This window comes from Falco cherrug, chromosome 13 (genome assembly GCF_023634085.1).
Source record: "Falco cherrug isolate bFalChe1 chromosome 13, bFalChe1.pri, whole genome shotgun sequence".
In the NCBI taxonomy this organism is placed as follows: Eukaryota; Metazoa; Chordata; class Aves; order Falconiformes; family Falconidae; genus Falco; species Falco cherrug.
This window is the reverse complement of record NC_073709.1, coordinates 6,269,511-6,297,291: the sequence shown is the minus strand read 5'-3', so window position 1 is coordinate 6,297,291 and position 27,781 is coordinate 6,269,511. Positions and strand designations below refer to the sequence as shown.

The following is a 27,781-nucleotide window of genomic DNA, read 5'->3' as shown; positions in this document are numbered from 1 at the left end:
CTTTAAGCTGAAAAAGGGTTGATTTAGATTAGATATTAGGAAGAAATTATTTACTGTGAAGGTGACAAGACACTGGAACAGGTTGCCCAGAGAAGCTGTGGCTGCCCCATCCCTGGAAGTGCTCAAGGCCAGGCTGGATGGGGCTTTAAGCAACCTGGTCTAGTGGAAGGTGTCCCTGCCCGTGGCAGGAGGTGTTGGAACCAGCTGATCTAAAGGTCTCTTCCAACCCAAACCGCTCCATGATTCTATGAACCTCCCACAAGGGCTCAAGCAAGCATCTGATGCACAGGAGCAGTTTCCCAACACGATACAGTATATGTCTGTACACACAACAAGAAAAGGGAACAATGTTTTTTTAAAAAAATGGATTCCCTTCTGGCAAAGAAAGAGTCACGTCAAATATGCCCATACTATTCATGGATTTATGTTTACAAACTGTGGCAACCCTATGTCCACATTTTTCCTATCACATCTTATTTTCTTGGAGCCATTACTGAATTTAAAAATCTGGCCCTTCCTCCAAGATTTCTGGACATCAAGCAAACAGGCACAGCTTCACAGTGTAGAGAGTTAAAGTACACATGACAGTAGGACTGCAGACATTCCAGTATACCAGCTGCACATATATGGGACATCCACAGAGCAATTTCCAGAAACAGAATCATGGAAACTAATCCTATTTACAGATCTAACAGACTGTTTAAATGGTATGTTCAGCACTGCAGCAGTGGAAAGCTAAGTTAAACATGTTTGTAACATAGCTTAGTTTGAGAGTTTGCATACTTGGGTCACTTGTAGGTCAGCTCACTCATGAACTTCTAATCCAGCTTCAAAACTCAATGCAGATAAAAAGTCTTTTAAGTCCTCATAGATTTGGAGTAGCTCTGCATTCAATGATATCCTGTTCTTCACAGATAAAAGCCTGTACCATGATGCTGCAATTTAATCACAAATACATGTGCATGACTGAGACCATCAAACATTTACACACTTAGTTCTTACAGGTATCCATAAAAAACTCACACACTTCTTAAATTAATAACATTTATTTCCATTAAACCAAGACAATTTTTCAAAATTAATACAAGATAAAAATTCAAGGTGGTTGGCAAGGGGGAAAAAAGACAGACTGCACATAGCGTATGTTATTTTTATATGCTCAAAAATATTTTTGAATAAAACAATACTGGCACATAGAACTGGCATTTTCCCACAGAAAAAAACCAGCAGAATTCTCCCTTCTCTTCTAGTCAGTAGTTCTATGAAAACTAAACACACATACATGCAGCCTGCAACTTTCATAGCAAAATTTACCATAGGAATTTGGAACAATCCTCTATCTGAAGTCACAAAATTGTAGCAAAACACTTATTCTACTGCATTTTCATACCCAGTGGATTTTATAAGACTTCCCCTTTCAGCAAACAACAATCTGTTTTCCAGTGTTTACTGTAAGTGCTTAAAACTGCATTACTACTTGCAAACAAGCCTGAGGCATTAATAAAGCCTGATTTATTTGAAACAGATTAAAGCACTCCTGCAAAGTTACCACTCCTGCTTCAAATCAAAGCCATTGAAATCCAGTTTTGCCTGTTGGTTTCATTGGGCTCGGAACCTGCTGTAACATTAGACAAAACACACAATAAACAACATTCATTTTTAATTGTTTCAATAAAAATCTTCCACCTTGAAAGCAGTGTTTTCAAGTATTGCTATCCTAGTCTTCTAATGCCTACTGAAAATCCTCAAGAAACAAGACAAATAAAAAAGTCTGGATGGAGAGAAGAGTGCATTTAAACCATGATCCCCCTCCTTACCCCTCCCCACCCTCCCACCCAGGATCTTGCTGACTTAATTCCAAACTCACAATTTATTGTACAGCTGTGGCCTGGAATAAGCTTTCCCTGAGCGCTCTTTCTACCTGTTTCAAAAAGTCAGAATGTGTTTACTTGAATTCAACCATTATTATTGCCATTATTGCCATTTTCTTTGCTAATATGCAACGTATTTTCTAGGCAAGTTATTTTATTTGGTAGCCCTGGATTTCACACGTACACAAACTTGTATTCTATTGCTCCAAATACAGAACTTGAAAGTGCATCTGACTTCTAAACAGTATTATTCAGGCAGGTTTCAGAAAGTAACTAGACCCAAAAGATCTACATGCACAAATCTTCATAATGATACATCTCCATTGAAAGATGCAGAATTAATAGCATATCTGTTCAGAAATTTAGTGGCATAGCATCATTAAGAGACAGAACTGCTTTGCGTCCTAAGGTCTGGATATTAGAAGGGAACAAAACACTGTATTGTGCAAGAGGAATCAGATATGGAACAGGAATGGGTATTTATTTCACATCCAAGTAAAGCAAGCATTTCACGTGCAAGATGCAATAGTGCATCATAATGGCATTTATATAATCTTTGGAGGTCTAGTCTCTACCTGCTACCCACCTTCACACGAATGGGAGTTGTCTGATATACAGAAGGAAGCCTCAGAACCGCATTAAAATTTTTGCTTAAACTAGCCTAAATCACAGGTATTGTCACAGACTTTAAATGCAAATCCCCAGAGGACTGACCTAAAATGTACCATCAAATACTACACAATATAAATACACTAGGCGACTTGTGTTAATGCTGCTGACTGTATTCAGAATTCAGTAGTCTTGCTTTTCCCTTTTCAGTATTTCTAGCATACTAAAAGGCATATTTACGTCTTCCCTATAAATAAAGTTAGTCTGATAATTTAACTTTGTAGATTTATAAAATATTTTCTATGCAACTTAACACAATAGCCTAAAAAAGCAATTACATTTAAATTTAAGAAATAGTATATTTACAATTAAAATAAGTACAGACCTTATTGGATTTGCATTCATTTATCACACAAAATAATTTACAGAGCTTAAAGTAATAAATAAGTCACTGGAAAGCTTTCAGAGATGTGCATTCTCCGTATGTCAGGGTGCAGTACGGTTTCAGGAAGCAGTAATGAATTCTGGCTAAAGTTTTTTTCATCAGTCTTTATGTAGGACGGCCTTGACCAAAACGGGATTTTGACCTGGATTAAGAACACGTAAGAAATGTATGTACATTATTACTATTAGAATTTTAAATTATAGCCCAGTCAGCTCTTCAGTACAGTATTTGTTTGAAATTACTTTCACATTAGAATGTCTTCTGAGAGAAGATAGCGAAAAAAATAAATCCCTCTCCCAAAATCTATTATTGAGAAAGTTGACTTTCTGCCAGGATACCTGTACATACAAACTACATACTCATACAAAGGTACACAATCTGGAAGAACTGTGATGTTGTAGAGTCCTAGAATTGTAGAACAGTTTGGGTTGGACCTCAAAGACCATCTAGTTCCAAACCCCCTGACACAGGACTACAGAAACTAAGTCACATGCATATTTTTTTGACAGAAGTAAGACCTGTGAGGAATTTGTCTGACAACCTATTTGAGGCTTCCAACCCATCCCTTAAAAGTTGGTCAGCAAGTCTGCTGTAAGCTTCAGCTCAAGAGGCTTAGCTGCTGGCCAAATTATGAGCAGTTCTAGGCTCTACACCTGCAGAGTGTGCCAGCTTCTCAGTTCATTTTTGGTTTACCCATTTAAGGTGTACAAGACTAACAGGCAGTAACATAGGTGTTTGGTGTGTGGGTGTTTTTTGGTTTTGTTTTTGGAAGCAGGCCAAAGAATATGCTAAAGAATCTTGGCTAATGCTTTTCCAGTTATCCATAATTTTGCAAAAAACTTTATCGGGAGCAGCAGTCAACATCCCAACACAGAAGCAATAAAGCTGTTCTTCCAGCACGGATACAAGAGTTTCATTCTCTTAGCTCTAATTTGACAAAGGAGGCTTTCACACCATATATGGTGTGAAAATATGGTGAAAACCATACTAAGAGACAAAATGTGGATAACTGGCTAGCTGAAAAGGGTCACATAGACATAGTCCAGCTGGCTGGACAAAAATGCACATCGCTCTCAGCTTATCTGAAGTAAAGCAAAATACACTGTCTTTGGCTGTCCTTGTTACACAGTAACAGGAAGATTTTGGTGGGAAAAGAATGTTGCAGGTGGGAACAGATAACTACAGAAGAGAAACAAGGGGCGGGCTTGGTATTTAGGCAACTAACCAATAATGAGCTTAACTTTTGTAATATGTATGAGCTAATTATAAGAAGGCATAAAAGGTGACTGTAAGGTACAATAAACGAAGTCTGCTGATCACTCATATTGAGTGACTGTGTCTTCCCTCCGTCGCTACAACAAAATCCTCTTTCATTTGACAAAGAAAGCTTTCACACCATATATGGGTTAACCTGCTGGAGAGGATGCAGATTCAAAACAAGTATATGAAATGAGGCATGTTTTTCTGGAGACATCCATCACCTCCCCACCTGAAATCCATGTTCTGCTTTTCCCTTTTATTTTAAAATCTTACCTGGCATTCTTCTCAGCATTGTTTTGTCGTGCACTGACCTGCGCTGAGGCCTTTATCTGAGCTTCAAGTCTAGAATAAATGCCTCCTGCATACTGGAATACACACACACACAAAAAAAAAACCCACCAGGTTTTGACATTATTCCAATTTAATCAGTGACTTTTCATAAAAATCACTATATTCAGCAGAACCTATAGCATTCCTTGTTTCATTATCACAACGCAGTACTGAAAACTGTTAAACCCATCCTATTTTCCACACAGAGCTTTTTAAAAGACAGTAAGTTTTAAATACTATTTTAAACTATTTTCCACAAAAAAAAATGCTTGGAACAAAACAAAGACTGATAAAATTCAGTTGTTGATCTTAAGTATTGAATAGATGGTATTTTCATTTGTGTTACATATTTTTGTTAATCAAGACTCACTTCAATTCTGTAAACACTACATTGTGATAGGACAAATCTTACTTCTTTGCTGTCCTTTGACTTGACTCGATCAAGGTCTCCCAGTCTCATTTTTATCAAGTGCCCTGTAATCTCAGACATTCTTCTCTGATCTGTCAGAAATAAGAAAGAATATTTAGAACAGAGGTTTTCCTTGCTACTGAATACAAAGAAAGAAGAATTAGATGCACCCTTTAGTGATATTGTATTTGTAAAATTAGCTTTCTTTTCAGCTTATATAAAAATCTTGAGCAACCAATGCTCATACATGCAATGTAGCTATAGCAGTGTTCTTGGCAGAATCCAGATTCAGCTTGAAACACTACATCAAGATCAAAATCTGTGGGAATGGTTTTCAAAACAGCAAAAATGCACAACAGTCTCAGGAAAGATTAAAAAAGGTGGAACAAATAAATAGAAGTCCAAATAATTCTAGTCAGAAAGACTGGGAAAGAAATAGAAGTGAATGTTTATCTGCACAGACAACAAATGGCACAGGGATGCAGGAAAAAATAATCACATACTTATACAGTCATCAGATGACACAACTATAATCTCTGTAGGCTATGTGCTGACATTCTAAATAAAAAACATAAACCATGCTAACAAACACTTATAATGCACTTTTTTTTTTTCCTGCAAACTTTGAACTGCTTTCCAATATTTTCCAAGACAATAGGCCCAATGCTGCCCATTTATTTTTCAATCCGTATGCAAGACTACAATATATAGTTTTATGCTGTGGATTTTCTTTCCATTTTCCTGCCACAAACATATCTTCTCCTGTAGAGCAAGTGAAATTGCTAATAAGTGCTAATCAAATCCTAAAGTAATATTTTCAAACGGAGTTCTTAGCTGTATGAACATTTATGTACACTTTGGAGGAATCTGAGATTGATGTGTGGTTTGGATATGGCTGATTACTAATGATTAGTCTAGCTGAAATCTGTTTATTTCCAAATAAGGAGCAACTATAAAAAAAAACCACCCCAAACCCTATTGCTATATCTGAGATTGAATTCAACCTAAAGGTTTCCAAGTAGCTATATTTTAAGAAAATTAAATTTTTCTTATATGAATTAATTATTTTCTTTGCATAATATTAACTTCATGAAAGCTAAACTCATGCAAGAACAGACCATCTTCTCTTTGAGCATCTTGATTGAATCTTAGTGACCTTGACGCATCCCATTTGTTCTGCTGCATACTCACGCTGGTTAGAAAAGAAAGATGTACACCATGTTATCAGTAACAGTTTACAAAAAGGGATATACTAGAATATGTTCTCAAGGACTTTGAAAATTACTTACGTGAATGGAGATGCATCTCGGGAACTTGACTGTTGAAGACAGAAAAACACATTAAATATGTTTTGAGATCAAGTTCAAAACTTAAGAGAATTCCTCATTATTCAACCCAACCAGAGAGGCTGGCATCACAGCTAGGATTTACCTTATCAGATGGCTTCTCCTTTTTCTGAACACTAGGTGAAGAAACCACCTTCTTTGGGTGCTTGTAGGATTTCTTTAATTTCTCCTTTCTCCCTGCTAATTGAAGAAATATCTACTCATATAGTCACAGATATTTCGATTTTCTCATCTACACAGCTACAAAAGAATTGTTTCTCTCTACTTCTTTACAGAGTAAATGAACAGGCTATTTCCATTTTGTTAAGCGTTGCAGGCATTGCAATAGTTTCCTGCAAAATACACTCTTGATCAACTCCGAGGACATCTCACACATGAATAGTTGCAGCTTTCCTTGTTTGTCAGTGGGTTTTGTGGCACTGAACAGTGGCGTAACTATGTATCTAAACACAGAAAAACTAGAAATGCAATTCAAATAACATTAGTTTTTATTTATTTTAAAAATGTCTAATCTTAAAGATTTGCTTACAGAAGAATTCTGCTGCCTTAAATCCTTATCTCTAAATACCAGGGAGGATGACTGTAGAGACATGTAGTACCTGGTTTCCTGCATACTTCTTCTTCATCCCCCACTTCATCCTCAGTGACCTCTGAGCCAGTGGTATACTCCTCTTCTTCAGATAACAATGACTGCTGTTTCTATTCAACAGGAGTAGAGTGCCACAGATTATAAGTGAGGCTTGATTCCTATTAAATAATACATTAAATCTTTCTTGAAGGAGCGGACTTCCAACGCGGCTCTGTAGCGATGTAACTGCATGCACAGTTAGGTCTGAGAACATGTTTCTCAAATGTTGAGGAAGTAATTTGAAATCTTTGCTTAGAATATTTTGGTAAGTATTTGTATTTCTGTTTCTTCCAAGTAGTCAGACATTGTAGGAGGTTGCCCCTGGAGGCAGTAGAACCTCCACCTTCAGAGATACTCAGGATTTGACTGGCTATGACCCTGAGCAAAGGTGTTATGGCTTTGAAGCTGAATCTAACTTTGAAGATGGCCCTGCTTTGAGAACAGGAGGAAATACATAAGATGACCACCAGAGATCCCTTCCAACCTGTATTATCATATGATTCAGTGTTTACTATCCAGTGCATTGCTGGCTATATTAGTTTTCTAATTAATAAGAAAGTTTGTTACAGTAGCACATGTCTGAGCTAGCCACATAATCAACTAATACAGGAAAGTACAAGTTTATGAACAGTTATATTGAGGCTTGCTGGGTCTTGCAAACTGCCTGAAATTGCTGAGACACCCAGTAATTAAATACCACAAAGCATGCATATCACAGTGCACTACAAATACATGCATTCTGCACACCTGAGCTACTTGCATTAATAATTTATTGCAAGTTGTTCTGGAATATCTGGTTGGCTTTTTTTCCTGTGAACTCACCCTAATACCTAAATTATTTTTTTTTCTTTCTACCTCTTACACATCATCATAAACTATGGGCTCCAAGATAGCAACAGATGGGGTCACAGTGAATAGTTCCTAACTGATCAGCACAGAATAATGAAAATACTAAGGAATGTGATGTTTACATTGTTTGAATACACACATATATCTTTTAAAATAAGTGATAATGACTACTTAGTAATCCATGAGAAACGATGACACTTAATATGAACTACAAGTCAAAAAGATTAGGAAACATGTTTTTGCAAGAATGGTCTTACTATAGGACACTAGGAACATCAGACTGCAACACAAATCCTCAAGAGTGACAGAGGCAAACTGCTGCTCTGTAGCATTTACATACAGAAATAGTAAATAATGTATGTAAATGATACATCCTATGCTACTGGAAGAACAACTGCCCATTCTCAGCATTTGGCTAGGCCCTCAACTCTGATAAAAGGTTTTTTTGCAATGAGGCAACTTAGACAAGCCATCAAAGAGAAGACCATCAAAAGCTGATTTTGATGATTTACATTTTGGTCAGCCTAACAAACTATTAAGAACTGATGCATGCAGTGCCAGTCCATTGTTTGTTGCCATTTATAAAAACATTTTTATTTTTATTCAGGCCAAAGTAGTACTTCACGCATACTTTATACTTTCTTGTAAAAAGCGTTGCTATACTGCAACCTCCAAATTAAAGCAAAAGAAAACATATTTTTCACCCAATTAATTAGAAGATAAGACAAAAATCAAACTTAGTTCTCTGCCAGTGCTGAGGAGCAAATATTTAAAATTATGAAGAAAATACTTTACTAACCAGCTGTAAAGTCCAGTTCTTCAGAGAAAGAAACTGTAGTCACAGAAAGAGAAAGAAAAGCATGGAAATTAATGAAGTAATAATAACTAGAACTTTAAAAATGTGAGTGGAATTCTGAAAACAGAAGTGGTATGTACAGCAATCTACACTGGTAACTCCTAGAAGGCCCACTCCCGCCTGCAACTATAAATTTTGGTGGAATGACTAACCTCAAACAGGTTATGAGCCACTGACCGATTAAATGCAGTGGAATTGGTCATGCTTTAATGTGCCTAACTTTAGCACTAAAAATATTTACAGCTGATTTTAATCTAAAAAAGCAGTCTGGTGCAGGGTGGGGATGTTATGTACCAGATGGTTATGGAGTTTAAATCCTCCTACATTTACTGCAGGAGAGCTTCTGCTCCTGTTTGAAATCCTCATGGAATCAGCAGACACTATGCTACTATCAGGATTGTTGAGTTAGCAGAAGTTCCACGAAGGGTGCAGAACTTCAAAAACATCTTTGCATGAAAGCTCTCTTTAAACCAGAGGTAGTATTATAAACAGTCTGGACTGTTGACAATCTGACAGACAAGTGATGGCATTCTGTTGACCTGACATACACGTGGTAACATACATGCATCATAGTTCTGGAAAGTAAAAACTTTCACACACTGGGGGGAAAAAAAAAACAAAAACCAACCCACAAAACAAAACCAACCAACAAAACAAACCAACAAAAAAAATCCCCAACCAAAACACAACCCAAGTTACAGCTCTTGATTTATGGACTCTCTTGCAAAAGCTATGTGGACACACCCAGATACATCAGGAGGCAAAACAAAGGTAGCAATCATTTGAATATTTGGCAAGTGATGCATTTTAAAGTATGACTGGATCCTTAAATATCATCAGTTTAAGAATGGGGTGGAAAGCAGAGACATACAGAGAATTGCCTCTGTATGATACACAGAAATATTTCCAGCAGACAGTAAAAGTTTTGCCTTTTCACCAACTAGGTATTTTGCACCTACGCTAGCCTATGCTATCCTGCAATGCTCAGCAGTGCACTACTTCCTCCAAGAATGTATGGGTTTTGTTTTTATTAAAAGTTGTCTAATGAATTCTTCAAAGTACCCTTGTAAGAAACCTCATTATCAGAAAAAAGGGGGGAAAAAAATTAGCACTCACAGCATTGATTTCTCCAGTTTTGGGACCCCATGGCATATTTGGTTCTACAAGCACATCACATTCAATGCCTTTTTCATCACAGAGCCCAATGCCAGAATCACTTAAAGAGAAAGATGTGAAACGAAAGTAATTTTTTCTATTTCACAACTTTAGAATCAGTCTCTCTTTACTCATCAAATATCAAGAAAGAAAACAGACCTCCAAGTCAGCTACGTATTTTGATAAACAATCCATTAAAACATAAAGGAGTGAATGCTTATGGAGGATGAATGACTAAATGTCTGCTTGAAGCTTAAAATGAAAAAGTACTTGTTCTTTTCCCAATTTCCAACTAAGCAATCAAAAATAAGTTACCTTTAGAAGTCCTACATCCCATTTCAAAATGTAAAGAAATTAAATGTAACGTGCACACATGTTAAATGTTGAAAGCTAAGTTATGTCAGTAACACAACATTCTTACCTATTCTCATCCTTAGTGAAAGGAACAACAATAACATCTCTATGATGAAGCAGATCATTCAATATTTTAGTAGTCTGAGATGGCAAAGCATCCCCATCTTCATTTCCTGAAGGTAAATCAACCACATGATCCCTCACTTGGCAGCCCTGCGATACACATACACAAAAGATCAAAACCTTGAGTTAATACAACAAACTGATTTCAGTAAGTACCATAACAGATTTCAACTTTTCAGTTCTTGTTTCCAAAGGTCCTAGCCTGCCCTGGGACACTTCAACAATTTACAATCCTTCTTTTGAAAGAGATGTATTTTCATAACACACTGTCACTCCCCCAACATGTATCACACACTTTTAAAAGTGAGCTAGTATTGAAGTACCTTTGGGAGGGTTGTAGGATCAAATCGAAGAACTTTTTGGTTACAACAGGGATATACTCCTGTCGCAGTCGAGCCCAGAGCACTTACTACACTTGGATAAAGAACTGGCTGCAAATGGTACTGGCAATGGGAGAATTCAGTACACAGGAAAGACTACATTAGAATAAAAAGAGAGATAATGAGAGGTAATATTAGCTACAGAAGTAAAAATTTTGCACTACAAAGAATGCATACTAGGCTTTGTTGCCACATATTTTCCAAACTGCTTTAATCCCTGCCTTGCTCCCCCACAACATGCCATCTACAGACAAATAAGTGAAAGTCAAAACATACTAACTTGGTTACATCTCGAGCAGGTCAACCAATTGACAGTCCCCCAAAGACGCCAATAAACATCCCTCCAGGATTTCAATTCCTCATGAAGGCAAATTAAGTACTCATGCACTTCCCAGGTTTTGTCTCTGAAAAAGCAAAAGGTCAAGCTGCATACAGAATCGCAACTCTGTTTTGATCCTGCCACCAGAAAGGTGAAGCAAAGAAGGAGGAGAGCAACACATGCTCCACTGGTGAAAAGCCTACAGAAGAGTTCAGAACAAGAAGGATACAATGTGGGACAATCATTACTAAATTCAGACCATGACAGAAGAGCCTATATTCTTCCGCAACATCCTAAACTTACTTATAACAAAGAGTTACAGCTTGATTCATCTCAAGCTCCACATCTTGCAAATTATAAACCAAGATAAATATCAAACCTTTCGGAAATCAGGAGAACCATTAAGGAGAGGAAAACCCAATACACAGAGCAGAAGAAATCAAAATATGCACATGCAAACAGTCAAACTCAGTCATATTGCAGTTTTCTGTCTTTAAAGCAATATGTTGTGCAACAGAAACAAAGTACTACCATTGTATTTTATTTTAAAAGCCAACATAATGTTACTATGTATCTGCAACACAACAGCAACTATTCAGTTGAGAATTAAAGTTTGAAAATATAAGATTGTCTTTTTGATGAATACATGTATCTGAGACTTCCAGTCTTAAAAATACAGACCTTGTTCCTTCCTGGTGATAAAATGACATGCGCTTCTTCAGAATCCAAAAGAGAATATGCAACTTGCACTGGCGCATGTTATCCTCAGAAACAGCAGATACTGTTTTCCCACAGTTTTAAGCCCTGGCCTGAACTGGTTTTTGTCATATATAATACATCTAACCCAGACTAAGTGAGCAGTACTTCCAACTGGAAATTAATTCTAGGCACCACTAGAGGACCAATAAACATAAACCTATTTTTAAATCATTAAAGATAGGCTTGTATTAGCTCATAAGCCTGAATTCATTAGTGGCCAGTGTCACTTTGCCTAGGGAACAGTAAACTGATTCTGTTTAGAAAAGCTGTCACAAGTACCACAAGGCAAATAATTAGAACCTAAATAATCCTCTGAGTAACTCTACAACCCTGCACATTTATATGCTAGGAATTGTATAGCAGCTACATACAGTCATCTTAAGTGACGTAATACAGTTAATGAATTTCATGTGGCTAATCATCAATGACCCTAAAAGGTCAGGACAGGGTCACAAGATTTGGTTCTGTTTATAGACTGTTAGGCAGAACTTAATCGACACCTTGGAATTACTGGTGGGAGGTAACACCAAATACATGTTACCTTGGGAGCTGATACTGAACAGTGTTTTGGTTGTTCCGAATGAAATAGATCTGTTGAGAAAGGTCTCCTGTTATTAATTTCCCACCATCTTCCTTAAAAGGTGCATGCGGGGAGGGAGGGAACTGCAGCTGATCACACACTGATCTTCATTAAGAAGACAATCCAGCTGTTCACAAACATGGATCAAACAGACAGATCTGAATTAACCATTTGTGCCAAACAAATCAGGCATACATATAGAATGGGTCCTGGGAGCTCCTCTTTAGAACAGAAAAGCAACTGGCAAGGTTTATTTATAGTACTTTTTAAGCAGGCTGCATATTTGATTTGACAGTACAAAGTCAGTCTAGAAAATAACTCTAGCCTTTCTTTGCTGGCAGAGATGGGTCCATCATTTAATAACAAACCTTGTAGAAATGCAGCCTTTAATTTAATTTGTCATCAGTTACATATATCTTAACACTTTTTTGATGAAAGAATTAGTGAGTATTTTCTGTTTAGGGCAGCACAACCCAAAATAGCCCTCCCAGTAATCATGGCTGTAGTTTTTCCATTTCCATTCAGCAGCAGCACCACTGAATGAGTTTCAGAAGTACAATATGGTAATCACCCCTTTTTTTCCTTTTGCTAGGTAATATAAGAAGTTGAAATGTTTCATACTGCTCTTCATGCATCTATGACTTCATTTTGTAAGGTATCTGGTAATTCCTAAACTTTTTTGTGTTTTGTAAAATCACCCAAGATCATATAGTTGAAGAAAGGTTTTTAATATATATATATTCACTACCTTATATGAACATAGACAATATTCCCATGTTGATCTATGTTGATTTTTCCTGGTACGCAAGGAATCCTTCTTTCAGTTTCTTTAGTTAGCAGCTTTTTACATAAGCAACACCTAGATTATTTAAAAAAGAAAGAAAGAAAGAAAGAAAAGAAAAGAAAAGAAAGAAATAAAGTACTGGAGTAAGAGCAGGACTTCAAAACACAGGGACTGTCCTTGCAACTGAAGCAGTAATATAAAACAGCCATACCTGTATAATGTTGCTGCATTTCCTCGAGAATCTGGATTTAGGTACTCTGGATCAAACAGTCTCTCAATCTTCTTGCAGAAAAGTTTACTATTAATGACAACAACACAGCTTATCCATTAGAAAAAACTGAAAATTGTTTTATGTATAGTGAGACTAACAATTATATTCTGATAATAAACAAAGTCACCACCTTTCTCTCAGAATCCAGCTTTTAATATGATTTTCCTTTAAACTAAACTGTTTGGGTAACTGGTTCCTGACCTGGTCATCTCTCATTTTTACACAGATGTGAAGAAAGGGATCCCTTAAATTTTTTTGCTCTATTATGTTGCTTGCCAATATAAAATGCCAACTTCTACCTTGACTAAAAGACCTTCTATAAATGAATACTTCTGTGAAATTACGCTGAACTTTTAGAATTAAAGTTATGTCTTCATCCCTACTGATTAAAATTCTTTCTTTCTTTCACCTTGCTTGTCTGTCAGTCTGCCCTCCAGTAACTGGCCCTTATCTTGACACTGACTAAGCTGGAGTCCTTATGAAATAGTACTCCATCATGTCTATTCAGCCTTCCAGCCATCCTAAATTCTACATCTAAACGTCAGAGTTCACAGGACGCTGAAGCCAAACCATTCTCTACAAATTAGGAGCATGTCATCCCGTAAAAAGTTCCTTACCCTAATCCTGGCTCCCATGTGAGAATTCATGAATAATTTGCCCATGCCACACTTCTAGTACAGCCTTTCCTTTTGATCCTTTCCTAAAAAAGCTCTTTGCTTTTGCTCATAATTTTAATACAAAATTCTGAATACAAAATTCTGAAGGAACTTCATGATATTGTGTTAAAGATACATTACATGAGAATACGAATTGTATATGTGTCTCACTTGAAACCCCACAGTGTCTTAGCTGTTCTGAAAAACGATCCAAAAGCCTGACAGCACTTCAGTAGTGTATTACAGGGCAAAAAGTTACCTCTTAAATTTGTCTCTTTTGTCCTTCAGCTCTTCCAATTCATTGTGCGTGAAGAGATCAGCAATGTGTGTAACAAGATTAGCATTGATACAATTCATGTTACATGGTGTGGCTACAATAGCATTCATATTTTTGTGACAATAATGAATACATTTTTCTACCTAGGAAAAACAGAAACGTTAAAAATAATGGCAAGGAATTCTAGACAAAGCTATCTCAAAAGATGTACTAATTGCTTCTAAATTTTTATTTTTTTAAAGTCTGGTGTTTTGGAAAATATTCCATTTCAACTTAAAAATAAAAAACAAGTCTCAGATTTGTCTAAAGCAGACTCTGAATTAACATGATTCTGTGTTAGTTCATGTTCTCCTCCAAAAGGTTTCTACAGTCCAAAAAACAACTCCACAGATGTTTCATCTTCAACAAGTGGTACCTTCCAATTGCTTGTAAAAAAAGATCCATGGTACACATTATACATAGTATTGCCTGGATCTCAACTTAAACAGCTATGTTTACTGTGTATTTAATGGTGGGTCACCCCAATAACAGAACTTCTAACAAACATTTTAACTAACAAGTCAGTAGATATACAGAGCTGGAGAACCATATCCTAAGCGTGTCATTCGTGTAAAAAGGATACAAAACAAAGGTACTCATTCATTTAATAATCCTTTTTGATAAAAAAGGATCAGAAGTCAGCTACTGATGTTATTCTAGATCAGTCATCAGAAGGCAAATCCAAGATCCCACTACCACATTTAGAATTAATTTACTCTAAGTTTTCTTGCATTAAGTATTCTGCAAATATTAGATTACTGCACTGAATAAGAAAGGTGGTAAAACTCACAGAAACAGATGATGCAATGAGAAGATTTTGAAACAGCCAAATTATAACAAACAAGCTGGTAATTAACTTATGGCAGAGAATCTTTCCTTCTTTCTTAATACTTACTAATGAATCCATCTTCAAAAACTCAGAGGAAATAAGAATTGATATCACATTTGATGGTTCTAAAAGGCAAAAAAAAGGTTGGTTTTTTTTACATAAATCCTTTTGATAACTTCATATCACACCCCTCCCTCTGCATATTTAGTATCTGTTTTAAGTATTATTTGACCAGTCAACCTGTCCTTCCATCTTCCAATGTATAGAGCATTTTCCATCTTAAGAAACAAAGTTTTGATTTGTCATTTAGGTGGCCAGAGTACAATTATAACAAACCAGAATTTATAAAAACTGAACAAGGTGGCTTCATAGGGATACAATGACTAAACAATTACACAACAAGATTAACTTCCATCTGTATCCATCATACCCAGATGAGACTTCGCTTAACATAACCTTTGCACTGGAAGATCTAACTCTATCCTCTCGGTTTATGTTTTTTAAAAATGGTAGCAAAGGCTCATCAAAAAATTAAAAACTTGCCTCAGATTCATAAAGGCAGAAGTTCTTCTACCATTGGATCAGACTGCATTGAAATTTTAGAAAATATTGCAATTGCCCCAATGGGGAGGTGAGGGGAAACAAACCAAACCCCAACAATCATCAGTATTTTAAAACTACCACTCTGTTCTTGTTCAAGTCTGAAGAATCTTTAATTTAAAACACCAGACCCCAAAATATATTAGACCTTTTTCACTGCTTCAGCTATCAAGATGTTTCCTCAAAGCTGTCAGTGTTGACAGATCAGAGACTACTGCCATACTGACCAGAGAATCTCTGTTGCAACACTTTTCTAACAAATTACAGGCTTCAGCACACCAGTCAGAAACAAAGAGACTGGGGCTGAACTTTATCAAAAACATTAGTCTTCCATTATCACAGAACATAATGAACCTACAACAAACGATCTACACACTTTCTTTTACCTAAAGTTGGCATTTCATTAGCTTCAGAATCTTTAGTGTTCCTCTTAACGTATCTTATCAACCAGTCGAAGATGTGAACGTCACAGTGCACTGAGATGTCCACCTCTTCCCAGCGCTGGGCATCCACTGACAGATACTCAGCAAAGTATTTCATTTCTGAAATCAAAAGGTCTCGAGGACACACAAAATCTTCTTTGAGGTTTTTTGCTTCGTCACACACATGGATCACCATATTTGGCCTCAAAAAGAAAACAAGCCACAAACCAAATTAGCACCATAAGCCAGTTAGAACACCAAAACCAATCAACAAAGACCTCATCTCCAAATCTGGATCACACATTGCAACACTGATGTCACTAATGGGTTTTTATTAACAGAAGCAAACCAAGTTGCAGTTATTAACTATTAATAAAAACTATTAATAGAAACTACTGTCAGATAGCATTGTCAGGTGAAGAACACAGATCCATATCCTCTGACACATAATCAGTGCAATTTAATTATTAAGAGACCAGAAAAAGATTTCTAACTCCAGTCGCCAATGCAGTCACACCACTTTGTTATGGGATACTACCTGAATTACACACAGAACTTATTTGTTCTTTTCCTTTTTCATTTTCTTGAAAAAACAGGCAGAAATATATTCCTAAGTTACTGAGGCACCCAAGAACCGTAACAGCATACAACAGCAATTTTTGTGTGTAGAAATTAAAATTTGTATTGTATATTAAAACATCTATTTCTTAAGAAAAGGTCATAGCTAGAATCAGTAAATGCTGCACTACAAAAAGATGGTTACTGTTAGGTTTCAAACACACACATTATTCTGTGTGTGCTTGTATAGTATGGAAAACTGAGATGTGATAGCACAAAAAACAGTCACATGCATGGCTATTTGAATTTGTAGTAAAAATTTTCATTTGCACTTTTCATTTACAGCTTTTTTTTCTCCTGTTTTCACATAGGACAAATCTATGTTCACAGAATTTAATTTTTTTTTTTATTAAAATGTTACTGAGCATCAATATTGTTTCATTCCTTTTGAAATCAGGTTATGTTTCCCATTCTCACCACAGCAGCAATCAATCACTAGGAGGAATGCTATGGTCAGATTTTAAATAAGCTAACCCTATTGCACATGAGAAATTTTTGAACTGTCACGTTTTCAGCTGAGATAAGAGTTAATTTTCTTCTTGGTAGCTGGTACAATGCTGTGTTTTGGGTTTAGTATGAAAATGATAACACGCTGAGGTTTTTAGTTGTTGCTCTGTGATGTTTATGCCAAATCAAGGACTTTTCAGTTTCTCAGACCCTGCCAGCGAGAGGGCTGGAGGGGTACAAGAACTGGGAGGGGACACAGCCAGGACAGCTGACCCAAACTAGCCAAAGGGATATTCCTTCCATACCACAGAACATCATGCTCAGTGTATAAACTGGGAGGAGTGGGGCTGGCTGGCGTGATCACTACTGGGGGACTGGCTGGGCATTGGTCAGTGGGTAGTAAACAACTGTATTGTGCATCACTTGTTTGGTTTTTTTCCTTCTGGATTTTATTCCTTTTCCCCTCTCTCGTTTTCATTATAATTGTTGTTGTTATTGCATTTTATTTCAATTATTAAATTGGTTTTATCTCAACCCACAAGTTTTACCTTTTCCCCCAGTTCTCCTCCCCATCCCACCAGGGAAGCCGGGGAAGTGAGCGAGCAGCTGCGTGGTGCTTAGTTGCCAGCTGGGGTTAAACCACAACACAAACCAACCCCTAGTATTTCTGTAGCAATGTAAGGTTTCAAAATTTCTTACAGCATTTATTCCAGCTGGTTTCTTTCCAACAGTAGAAAAATACGAGCAATCTACACAGTTTTCTTTCAGTTCTATAATCCTCTAGATAACAAACACATAAAGATCTTCTTACCCCTGTGTTTCATCAGTGCTTTCTCCACTTTTATGCACAGGACCTTTCTCGGATTCTGAAGAACAATTCCTTGTGGAGGTTGTGCTGGGCCTTCCTTAAATGCAAGGAAAAAAGGCTGCATTAGAACAAAAATGCCTGACCTTTTGCTGTCATGGTGGAGCAATGTTACACAACTAGCAACAAATCTGCTACCATAAGGGCTACTATATAATCCAAATTCCTGCTCTGAATGGCATGCACTGGAAACTCGGACCAGCGACGTGGCTGGGTTGCCCAGACACTTGGCTGCAAACCCAAACACATCCAGTCTCTATATAGAGCTGGAAGATTCATGCAGTCTTCAGCATCTCCTTCTGGGAACACAACCCATTCTTTTAGCTCTCCTTGTCTGCTTTGTGGAATGTGGGTCTTAATACTCTGTCACATCAAAACTTCTGTTTTCAGGAAGCTTTGCTGCCAGGATATAACAACTTGAGACTAACTCCGCTTCCTATCCATAATGTGTTAGCTTTGGAAATAAGTTGTCTCCAAACAGAAGCACAGAAGTCTCTTCAGGTGTGGTTTTGCTAAGTTTCTCAAACACAAGGCTTAAAGCAGCAGATTATATAAAACAAGACCAAAGAAAGCAGACCGTGAAATGCGTCTAGTCCTAGAGCTACATCACATAGCTTATCCCAGCAATAAAGGACAGCTGCGCTCTAGCTGGAATAGATTATCTTCACAAACGCACTACAAACAGTGGAACCTGGACACAAAACCCAGTGAAGTCCACGAGGTCTAGTCACCAAATCCAGAGAGTTCTGGGCAAAGGGTTAAGATAACCTCAGCACTCCAACACTGAATAACTTTTCTGACATTAATGAATTGCTGCAATCTGAAACCTCTTGATAATCTTGATTACAAATCATAAAGATCATTATCTTTTTTTTAACAATGGAAGTGCACATATCTGTCTCCCATTGATGAAAATCCATAAGGTCATGATTTTCCATGACTTCCTAGAAATCTGGGTAAGGAGTAGAGTTCCAGAAGCTCCTGCTCCCTCTCATGTAATGTAAGAGGCTGTACTCTTCTGAAGACAACTATGATAGACCTCTTCACCTTATGGCTAAATCACTATAGCAGACCACCAACAAAAATTATCTGGAAGCTCTGTACAGTTCAGAACACAGTTGTTACAACCTTCAGGAAAGCAAAGTTACTGCACCAGAGGCAGAAGAAACAAAACTTTCTCCAAAGACACAGCCTAAGGCTTCACACAGTTAAGCCTTAGTAAGGCCATAATAGAGGGAACATGGTTAATAAAAGGGGAAGATTTACTAGGCAGACCTTCGTAAAACCTTGGAAGGGGCTGGGTCAGCCACAGCCTCGAGGGCAGCCATGCCACTGCAGGCAGATGACCCCCACTAGTCCTAGGTTTTGAATGCAAGGTAAGATGACTATTTTAAAGGAAGGGCCTATACAAAAAAAAATATGGAACAGTTCTGTCTGCAAATATTAAGAAGTTTATTTTGAACATAGTGATTTATTAAAGGAAATAATGCTGATGAGAATATGCAAGACAGCCAAATTAACAGGGATGTCTGAACTTCACCATACATTTCCTCCTACCTTTTTTTTTTATCTTCCCCTCAAAGCTTATAGATCATTTGACTTCAGAAAGTTAGTAATAAATACTTTGGGTAAAAGGCTATCCTATATGCTTGTTTACTGCCATAATATGCATTCAGAGGCAAACAGCAGTTTGCCTTATAATTAGGCAAGTAATAAAAGAGTTTTTATAACTCAGCCAAACCAGAATCCAGCTCGAAATTAATTTGGTCAGATTGCTTTTTCTTGCTGTGACTCATATCTACAAATAAATCCAAACATGCTCAAAATTCTTGATCCTAACAGTAAGCAGATGTGAATAAATCCACTAGGAAGTAATTAATTAAACAACAAAAAAAATTACAAATAGGCTTTTCACAAATCTCCAATTCTGAAATATACAAGAACCTCACAAATATTAAGCAGGTGAGTTCACTCCAGCCTGAGAAAAGGTTAATTAGCCTGATTTCATACCAACAAATTACATATCAACAGGAAAAATCATTTATCCAAACTTGCAGAGAAAGCAGAGAAAAACCTCAAGCTAGGACCTTGCAGTAGGCAACGTTAGGGTACTTAACTGCATTAATACTTACTACATGTGTTACATTGTTAAAAAGAAAACATGCACTAATTGTCTAAAAAGTTCTATAAGCAGAGTTAGCTTGTTAACTGCTTACTGGGAAGCTACTAATCTTACAAGTAGTCATCTGTTGGTGCAAGAAGCATTTATTCCACACCATGCACGTAACAAGTACATAATTGAAAGCTGACTGGAAGCATTTTCAATCTAGATACTACATATACACTTTTCAAATATCACCTCTTGATTAAAATTATTAAAAACAACTTATTCATTCTCCAGCAAAGGTCAAACAGCTGTTTTCCTTATGCAAAGAGAACAGTGACTAGAAGACTGCATAATAACAGAGAACATATTGTTTAAACACGTCTTCCTAACACAGAAATTTATTACTGAAGTGAATTTCACATGCAATACATTTACCAAGTCCTACAAGGCACTGAAGACATCTCAGTCTACAATGAAAGTCAGAGAATAACTATCGCACAGTTAGTTACAACTTCATAGAGGAGAAGTACTTAAGGAAATGTCAACAATATTTAATTGTGCTGTGATTGAAATACAACTGTTAGGACTGGCCCTCCTCTGCCAAATTACTGGGACACATAATTGAGGAAGACACTCTACATGCCATTGCAAGACTGTCTTGCATCAAAAAGTAGCTACACTACACTCCAACTCCTATGTAGCCATCTCGCCATTGAGCAGCATGGCAAACAGGGCTTTTAGCTGGGAGGTTAAGGGTCTGACCTCAGGGAATCACCTTCTCAGCTTGCTGCAGCTCTTCTACACAAACCTTTCTAGTTATTTTTACAGCACAGCTCAGTGAGATTGCAAATGGCTCTAGGTTTAACAGTACAACACTGGGGATAGAAAACCAGAGAGGAATTCCTCTCCCCACCAAGAAATCCTAAACAGAGGATTCAGCTTAAGGATTTATGCCTTTTGGAAGGACAAGCTATTAAAAATGCCCAAACAAACATTGACTTCTCATCTAAACTAACTGGAAGTAGCTTCACATAAGCATTATATTGAAACTTAACTTTGTCTTCCAAAAGATGAACAACTACTATTCCTGGGTGGACTTACCACTCAGGGCAGAAAAGCATGCACATACTGATTATAATCAAAGCCAATATATTTCAGAATGACTGAAAACATACCAGTTACAGTAACGGAATCCTGCCCAATAGCAGGCTCCTGACACTCTGTCTGTGTATCAAGCAAGGAGGATTTGATGTACGTAGCTAAAGTTTCCACAGGACTCCCACCAGCGGCCATCAGGGGGTTATACTGGTTGTCAACAGGTGAACTTCCACTGCCTTTTAGTTCATCAAACCTTTTTGCACACTGTCACAAAATGTAATGATACAACAATGAAGCAGTAGCTTTCAGTACATTTTTAATAACTGTAATTTGAGACAGATAGTGTATTTCATATATCTTTTGCATGTGAAGTTACAGATATTAAACTTGTAATGCTTCCTATTTAGTAGTATCAGGAAAGTACATAAATATTCAGTAAAATAAGTAAGGTTTACCATAATTAAATACTCTAATAGAAAAAGTAAGATAGAACCTGTTTCAACTTCTATTTCCTTAAAAACTGTGATTTTAAGCCTGAACTGCAAAAACAGAAGTTATGGGGAGAGTTTAAATTCTCATTTTGTAGCTAGTTCTTTTACCATAAACATTGTCAAATATTATTAAAAACAGCTATAGTAACTGGTTCATAATTATTACATGACTTCCCGTTCAATTCGAACAAAAGGGACTGGCAATTTCCACTGCAATTCTATTAACTTGCCATTCCTTGTTTTGATTAACTAGAAAGTTTTATCATTTTGTTAATTTGTAGTGATACAATGACAATTATGAGTTTAGTTCGGAGGAATCCCACGCACAGGTAATTTACACATACAAGTAAATCTACTTAACTCTACAGGTGATTCTCCTGTGACACAGCTCATCAGGCTCCATTCAAGCAGCTGTTTTTATCTATTTATTTAGGACTGAGCTAACTGACATTGCTGCATGCCACCTGCCCCTTTGGGAGAGGTGCACACAGTGACATCCTTCTGATATTAACATAGCATCTCAAATTTGTAACCATGCCAGTCTACTATATACAACAGATACATGAACGCACAGCTATAATTTACTTAGTTGCCTTAAACATGGATTCCACATATTTGAGACACTTTGGTTTTTTTTAAACAGAGTAATCAGACATGTACTAATCAATCATAATCTTAATTAATATGAGAGTGCTCACCAATACTTTTATAATTATTTTATTTGCTTAATGTGCACAATACTGTCTGCAAATTGAAAGGTATACAGTAGAAAACACCCCCCACCAAATGCTTTGCCAAGCACTTAAAAGGCAGTAATATTCCACAGAAGCTTCTACTCCCAATCATTCACTTTCATGTTCTAAATACAAGGTTACAGTGATGCCCAATAGCAATGTGAGCTGACACATTTGATTAAGTTTGCAAGAAAGTGAAGAATGCTGGCTTGTTTTCTTCCAGCTTTGCTGAATCACAAGGGCAAAAGGCATTTTCTTCTCTTAGCTTAATGCCCCTCAGGAATGAAAAATTCAAAATTCTTTTTTTAAAAATGTAAGCATTTCAACAGGAAATTCAGCAATCCAGAAAGATTAAGTATATGGAGGCACTAGGTTCTTCCAACTCCGACCAAGTAAAGAAAAATCTACATCTTGTAGAACCATACAAGAGGCAAGTGCACTCTTAACTACCCCATGGAGATCCGTAACTCACACTTCTTTACAAGTGCAATGACAACCATAGAAAGTTACCATGTACGCTACAATCTACGTGTGGTTAGTTGGTACTACCATCCTTTCCATTAGAATCTTAGCTATGTAATTTGAAATATGTTAGCACAACTACCTTTTGTATTCCGCTTTTTAATTTTTAATTTCCAGTAATATTTTCCTTATTCTATATTAGTTCTAATGAAATAAAAAAGGAGAATGTATTTCTTAATCTCAGTGTTCAGATTTTGTAGAAACAGGGTTTTTTCAATCTCCTGATCATTTAACATTCAGTTCTTTAGGTATAAATTACTTCAGACAAAAAAAATCCTTTAACTTCAGTTTCCCTCCCTCACCCAAATATGTTTTCTCCTTCATAAAGTACTGCTTAAAGTATATGAATTCTTTTTAGTAAATTCACCTCTTTGGATGTATATCCTGGAACTAGCCTTGCCACACTGTCCCAGTTGATAGGCTGAGGAACACCAATGAGGGAACACAGGATCATATCCAAAACCATTTGATTGTTGTCATACGGAAAGTTATTGTTTTCTGAAAATCCACGACTCATCTTTGGCTACTTAAGCCTAGAAGAGAAAACATTATTAGCCGGTCTCACTGCACAGTTTGCTAAAGCTTGGTCTGCATTAACTGCAGCACTCCATAAATTACTACGGGCAATGTCTATCACAGTATTACAGTGAAGTACTAATGCTTTATTTGACAAAACTTACATATTCATGTCTGCATCCTCAAAACCCTGGGGGGAGGAGCAGATGTGCAAAACACACCAAAACCAACTCAGCAGCAGCAGGCACTACCCACAGTTTCTTTCAGCTGTCCGTTTCCAGGAGGGATTCACACCCCTGAGCCCTCCAATACAAAAAAAACGGCCTCCCACAAACTCAGAATAAACAGCCTAAGCTACAGAGGGCCATTTTAATGTAAATTTACTTAAATTCAAATACACTTATTTGTTCCCCCAAACTTTCAGCGGCTCAACTTTGGTCTCCTCTTGCTCTGCCTATTTGTTTCGCACACCTGACTTCCACTACACAGGAGCCAACCAAGGCACCCAGCTAACGGCCATCAATAATACTTTGGAGCCCCACCTGGATGTCTTCCAGCTCTCATCCTGAAGACTCGAGTTTTGAGGTGTCCTAAGGCACTCCTAACTCCTGATTAGCTGGGATGATCAGGGCCAAAAAACCTTGTTCTTTCACTTTCAAGCTGAACACCAGAACAAAGCATGTAAGGACAGCAGTGAACACCTTAAAAAAAAGGCAGTTCTTCTAATTTGAAAATTAGTGGGGTTTTTTTCTTTTTCCAAATGGATTTTTTATGTGTAGCACCAGGGAACACAGTACGAGTTCAAAGTATTGTTTCAGCATATGTTGGGAGAAAACTGCAGGCATTAATCAAGACTTCCATATTTGAGTAATGCACAGCAGAAGAGCTTTGTAAGGACTCATATTTGGAATGCACTTTGGATCTTTTCTGAAGTACCTTACACCGATCACATAAATCACAGAACTTAAAAGTTACATTAAAAAAATTGAGTTATAAAGCAAGGATTACAGAAAAGTTCAGAGAAAACACACTTAGATGGTAGCAGAATTAACTCATCACTTGTTACTAAAAGCATACTACACACAGATGTTGCCTTTGCATCACCCTTTTTCTAAAAAAAGATGCTTCAAATATACAAAATAGCACTGATTTTGTTTCTGACTCTAGAAGCTATTCCAGCACTTGTTTGTTTTGTTGGTAGAAACAGAAATCACAGCTGCAAGTAACTGTCAGCTTTCATCTCCTGAAAAGATCAGCTGACTGAAACCATCAGAAAGAGAATACTCAGAACCCACCAAGACAATTCTTAGGTTTCCTATACTCATGAGATTTCAAAAAGAAGAACAGGAAAAAAAAGCGCCACGAACAAAACACAGAAGTCCAATAGAAAGTGTCATACCTTTTGAACATCTAAATTAAATCTATTGCAAAGCATGCGAAATAGCCATTTTTAAAGGACAAAGATCCTTCACAGCCAGTATGAGCCCAAACTTTCCAACTCAGATAGATGCCTCTACGAGTTAAAGGTAGATCAGTTCCTGCAGGCATGGAGTCGTTGGAGTCCTTCACCCTCACCCTGACAGCACTATCAAGTGGCCCGCTGTGGTAATTCTGTGGTGGAGACTTCTCACTGTCAGCGCACAGCCAAATGTCAGTATCAATTATATTCAAGCCACTGAATATCCACCATCTCCACTGTCATGAAAAGAAATAACCGGGCCAGAACACATCAGCACCAGTGGCAAACCAGCCTGGGTGGTTATAAAATACAAAACTGACTTCTTGTGCTACCTTAGATGCACATAGCAGCTGGTTTAAAAAAGTCTGAAGGACATAAGTAAATGAGAGAGTATTGGAATCCTCTGGTCTTGCACCATAAAATATGCTTAATGAAATTCACATTACTAGCAAGGTCAATATTCCATAAGCCATCATTTTAAGGACTATTTCTGTGGTATGATTAAGTCTATAATTTAAAGGAAAAAATGCTGAGTACTTTGCTGGTAACAAGTTTATGTATGCATCAGCATTGTGGACCATGAAGCAACTCGACCATGAAAGGATGACAGGTACGCTAAAATGTAATGAGATGTTCAGAGAGAAAGAAGCCTCTGTCTCTCAAATATTTTTTATTTGCTTATTCTTACATTAAAACACAGTTTTATGTATGCTGGTTACTGCAAAGATAAAGCGGCATATTAACTACAAGCATAAAGAAGTTAAGTTTTCTTCTTTCTGTTCTCGAAAGAGCATGGGACTCCTCTTTGTGGTTTTATACATGACATTTTAACATTTGCCTTTTTGTCCTTTAGCAAATCCTGACAGAAGTATAGTTAAAGACACATGCAAGACTGTCTCGTGCAAGAATGGTGTGCTCCATAAGAGCAGCAACATAAAGCCTGTAATAAATTGTACCGTCAAGAAACAGAAGGCAACTTCTACAGATTCTCTCCAGTTTGTTCCTGCAAGTAAAGCTCAGTTAACTCCTTCCTCAACTATGCAAACTGGAGGAGGGGGAAGTTTAATTATTTAATTTTGACAAAGTCATTTGATGTGCTTCATATGGAGAGATATGTGACTAGGATTTTTTGCTAATACTTAAAATTCTAAAGTAAGGGGTGTAAGCGATTCCCAACACTTTAATATTTCATAAAACTGGTATGATTAAATAAAGAGTTAAATCACTCCGCAGGAAGTTGGTATATATTGCAGGAGTTCACCGCCTCATATAAGGCTGATTTTTTTTTTTAAATTATTTAAAGGAAAGAATCCATCTAAACCTGAAGAACTGCTCTCCCCTCCCATGTGCATAACCTATGGGAAGGTAAAGATGGTGGGGGGTGAGCGCGGGGTCTCCTGAGGGACCCTCAAACGCAAGGAAGGGACGGTGCAGGGCGAGGCGGGAAGAGAAAGAACAGCAACTTGGCTTGCGGTTTGCTTTGCCCGCGTACTAGTCAAAATAAAAACTAAACCCAGGTAATAAAATAACAAAAAAAGAAAAACCGTTCCCAGTTTTCTGGGGCAAGATCCTACAAGTGCGAGCAGCTTCCTCACGCAGTGCCGGCCCGCTGCGGGGCCCTCGACAACGGGGCCCCCGCCAGCCACCCCAGCCCCCCCCGGCGGAGACGCCCCGCAGCCGCCGGGCTGCCCTCCCGGGGCCGCAGGACGCTGTCTGGGACGCGCCAGGGCGGGGGTTACCTGGCGGGCCCCTAGGCGAGGGGCACGGCGGCGCGGCGGGACGGGCAGCGGCTGCTCCTCCTCAAGGCGCGGCCGCCGGGGCAGGCGGCGGGAGGGCGGCGGCGCCGCTCCCCTGAGGGGACGAACGGCACGCGGGGCGGCGCGGAGCCCGGGAGCAGCCCGGCACGGCCCGGTCGCTGCCAGCAAGGCCCCACAGCGGAGCCGCCCCGGGGCTGCTCGGCGCGGCGGGACCCGCGGGCAGCCCCGTCCGCCGCCAGCCACCGCGCCCGAAGCGCGGGAGACGGGCTCCCTCACACGCCGGCGCCACCCGGCCCCACCCTCTCCGTGAGCGGGGAGCGCGCGGGCGGGGAGCGCCGCGAGGGGGGCGCCAGCCGCCAATCGGCGCCGGGCGGGGGGCGTAGCCCCGCCCCCTCGCGCCAGGGAGAGCCAATGGGGCGGCCGGAGGGCGGGGCTGCGGCCGCCCGGGCAGTGCGGGAGCGCCGGGGCGCCGTCTTGCGGCGGCCGTGCCCCGGCCCGCCCCGCCTTGTCGCAGTGCAGCGGCGGCGCCCCTCCCGCCGCGCGCCCCGCGTCCCGTAGCCTAGCAACGCGCCGCCCCGGCCCGGGGGCGGTACCGGCCCGCCACGCCAGGCTGCGCCTCCGCCTCGTCACGGAGCGACCCTCTAGACCACAAATGATGTCACGCCCAGCTCAGCTGAGCTCAGTATGACGTCACACCAACCCTTCCCGCTGCTGCCGGCACCCACAGCCAGCCAAGCCCGCTTACCCCAGCACCCCACCGCAATCACTCAGAAAATAACTGGAGAAACTCGGGTTTTTCCTCCATAAAACCCCACGCCGCCATTCATTCCGCCATTACCCCGCAGAACGGTACCCGGAGGGCTAAGCCTGGGCAGCCCTCGCACGTGAAGGCCCTGTCACCTGCCCAAGTAACACCGCAGGAACGAGAACGATACAAGCACAGCAAATCAATTAAGCAAGGGCTTGTGTTAAAACACTTGAGTAAAGGCTGTGCTCTACCCACAAAAAAATGCTGA

At 38.7% G+C, this 27,781-nt stretch overlaps 1 protein-coding gene across 10 annotated transcripts; it reads right to left on the bottom strand.

The window, feature by feature from the left end:
* Nucleotides 1–1,008: 1,008 nt before the first annotated feature.
* On the bottom strand, nt 1,009–27,072 carry SANBR (SANT and BTB domain regulator of CSR). Of its 10 annotated transcripts, XM_055726013.1 has the most exons (22): nt 26,748–27,071; nt 24,092–24,209; nt 23,401–23,566; nt 21,364–21,550; nt 18,028–18,121; nt 16,116–16,354; nt 15,196–15,254; nt 14,244–14,404; nt 13,269–13,355; nt 13,022–13,132; nt 10,896–11,019; nt 10,559–10,711; nt 10,180–10,325; nt 9,720–9,819; nt 8,547–8,579; nt 6,870–6,969; nt 6,356–6,450; nt 6,214–6,242; nt 6,043–6,116; nt 4,928–5,016; nt 4,459–4,550; nt 1,009–3,067 (listed from the first exon to the last, which is right to left on the bottom strand). In XM_055726013.1, exons 3-22 carry the CDS (start codon nt 23,548–23,550, stop codon nt 3,031–3,033), a joined length of 2,160 nt encoding a protein of 719 aa, XP_055581988.1. In that variant the 5' UTR covers nt 23,551–23,566; nt 24,092–24,209; nt 26,748–27,071; the 3' UTR covers nt 1,009–3,030. The 10 variants fall into 10 exon arrangements, with proteins under 10 accessions (XP_055581988.1, XP_055581987.1, XP_055581989.1 ...); XM_055726012.1 differs by lacking the exon at nt 24,092–24,209; XM_055726014.1 differs by lacking the exons at nt 8,547–8,579; nt 24,092–24,209 and having other exon boundaries at nt 26,748–27,072.
* Between the last annotated feature and the right edge of the window lie 709 nt (nt 27,073–27,781).

What these genes read in the sequence shown, in the direction of transcription:
- SANBR (XM_055726013.1), bottom strand. Translation starts at nt 23,550, where the DNA reads ATGAGTCGTGGATTTTCAGAAAACAATAACTTTCCGTATGACAACAAT. An exon ending in AATGCAGCAACATTATACAG is followed by an intron (nt 13,133 to 13,268) that starts GTATGGCTGTTT and finishes TAAATAATCTAG; the next exon opens with GTGTTGCTTATGTAAAAAGC. An exon ending in CGAGATGCATCTCCATTCAC is followed by an intron (nt 6,117 to 6,213) that starts GTAAGTAATTTT and finishes TTTTCTAACCAG; the next exon opens with CGTGAGTATGCAGCAGAACA.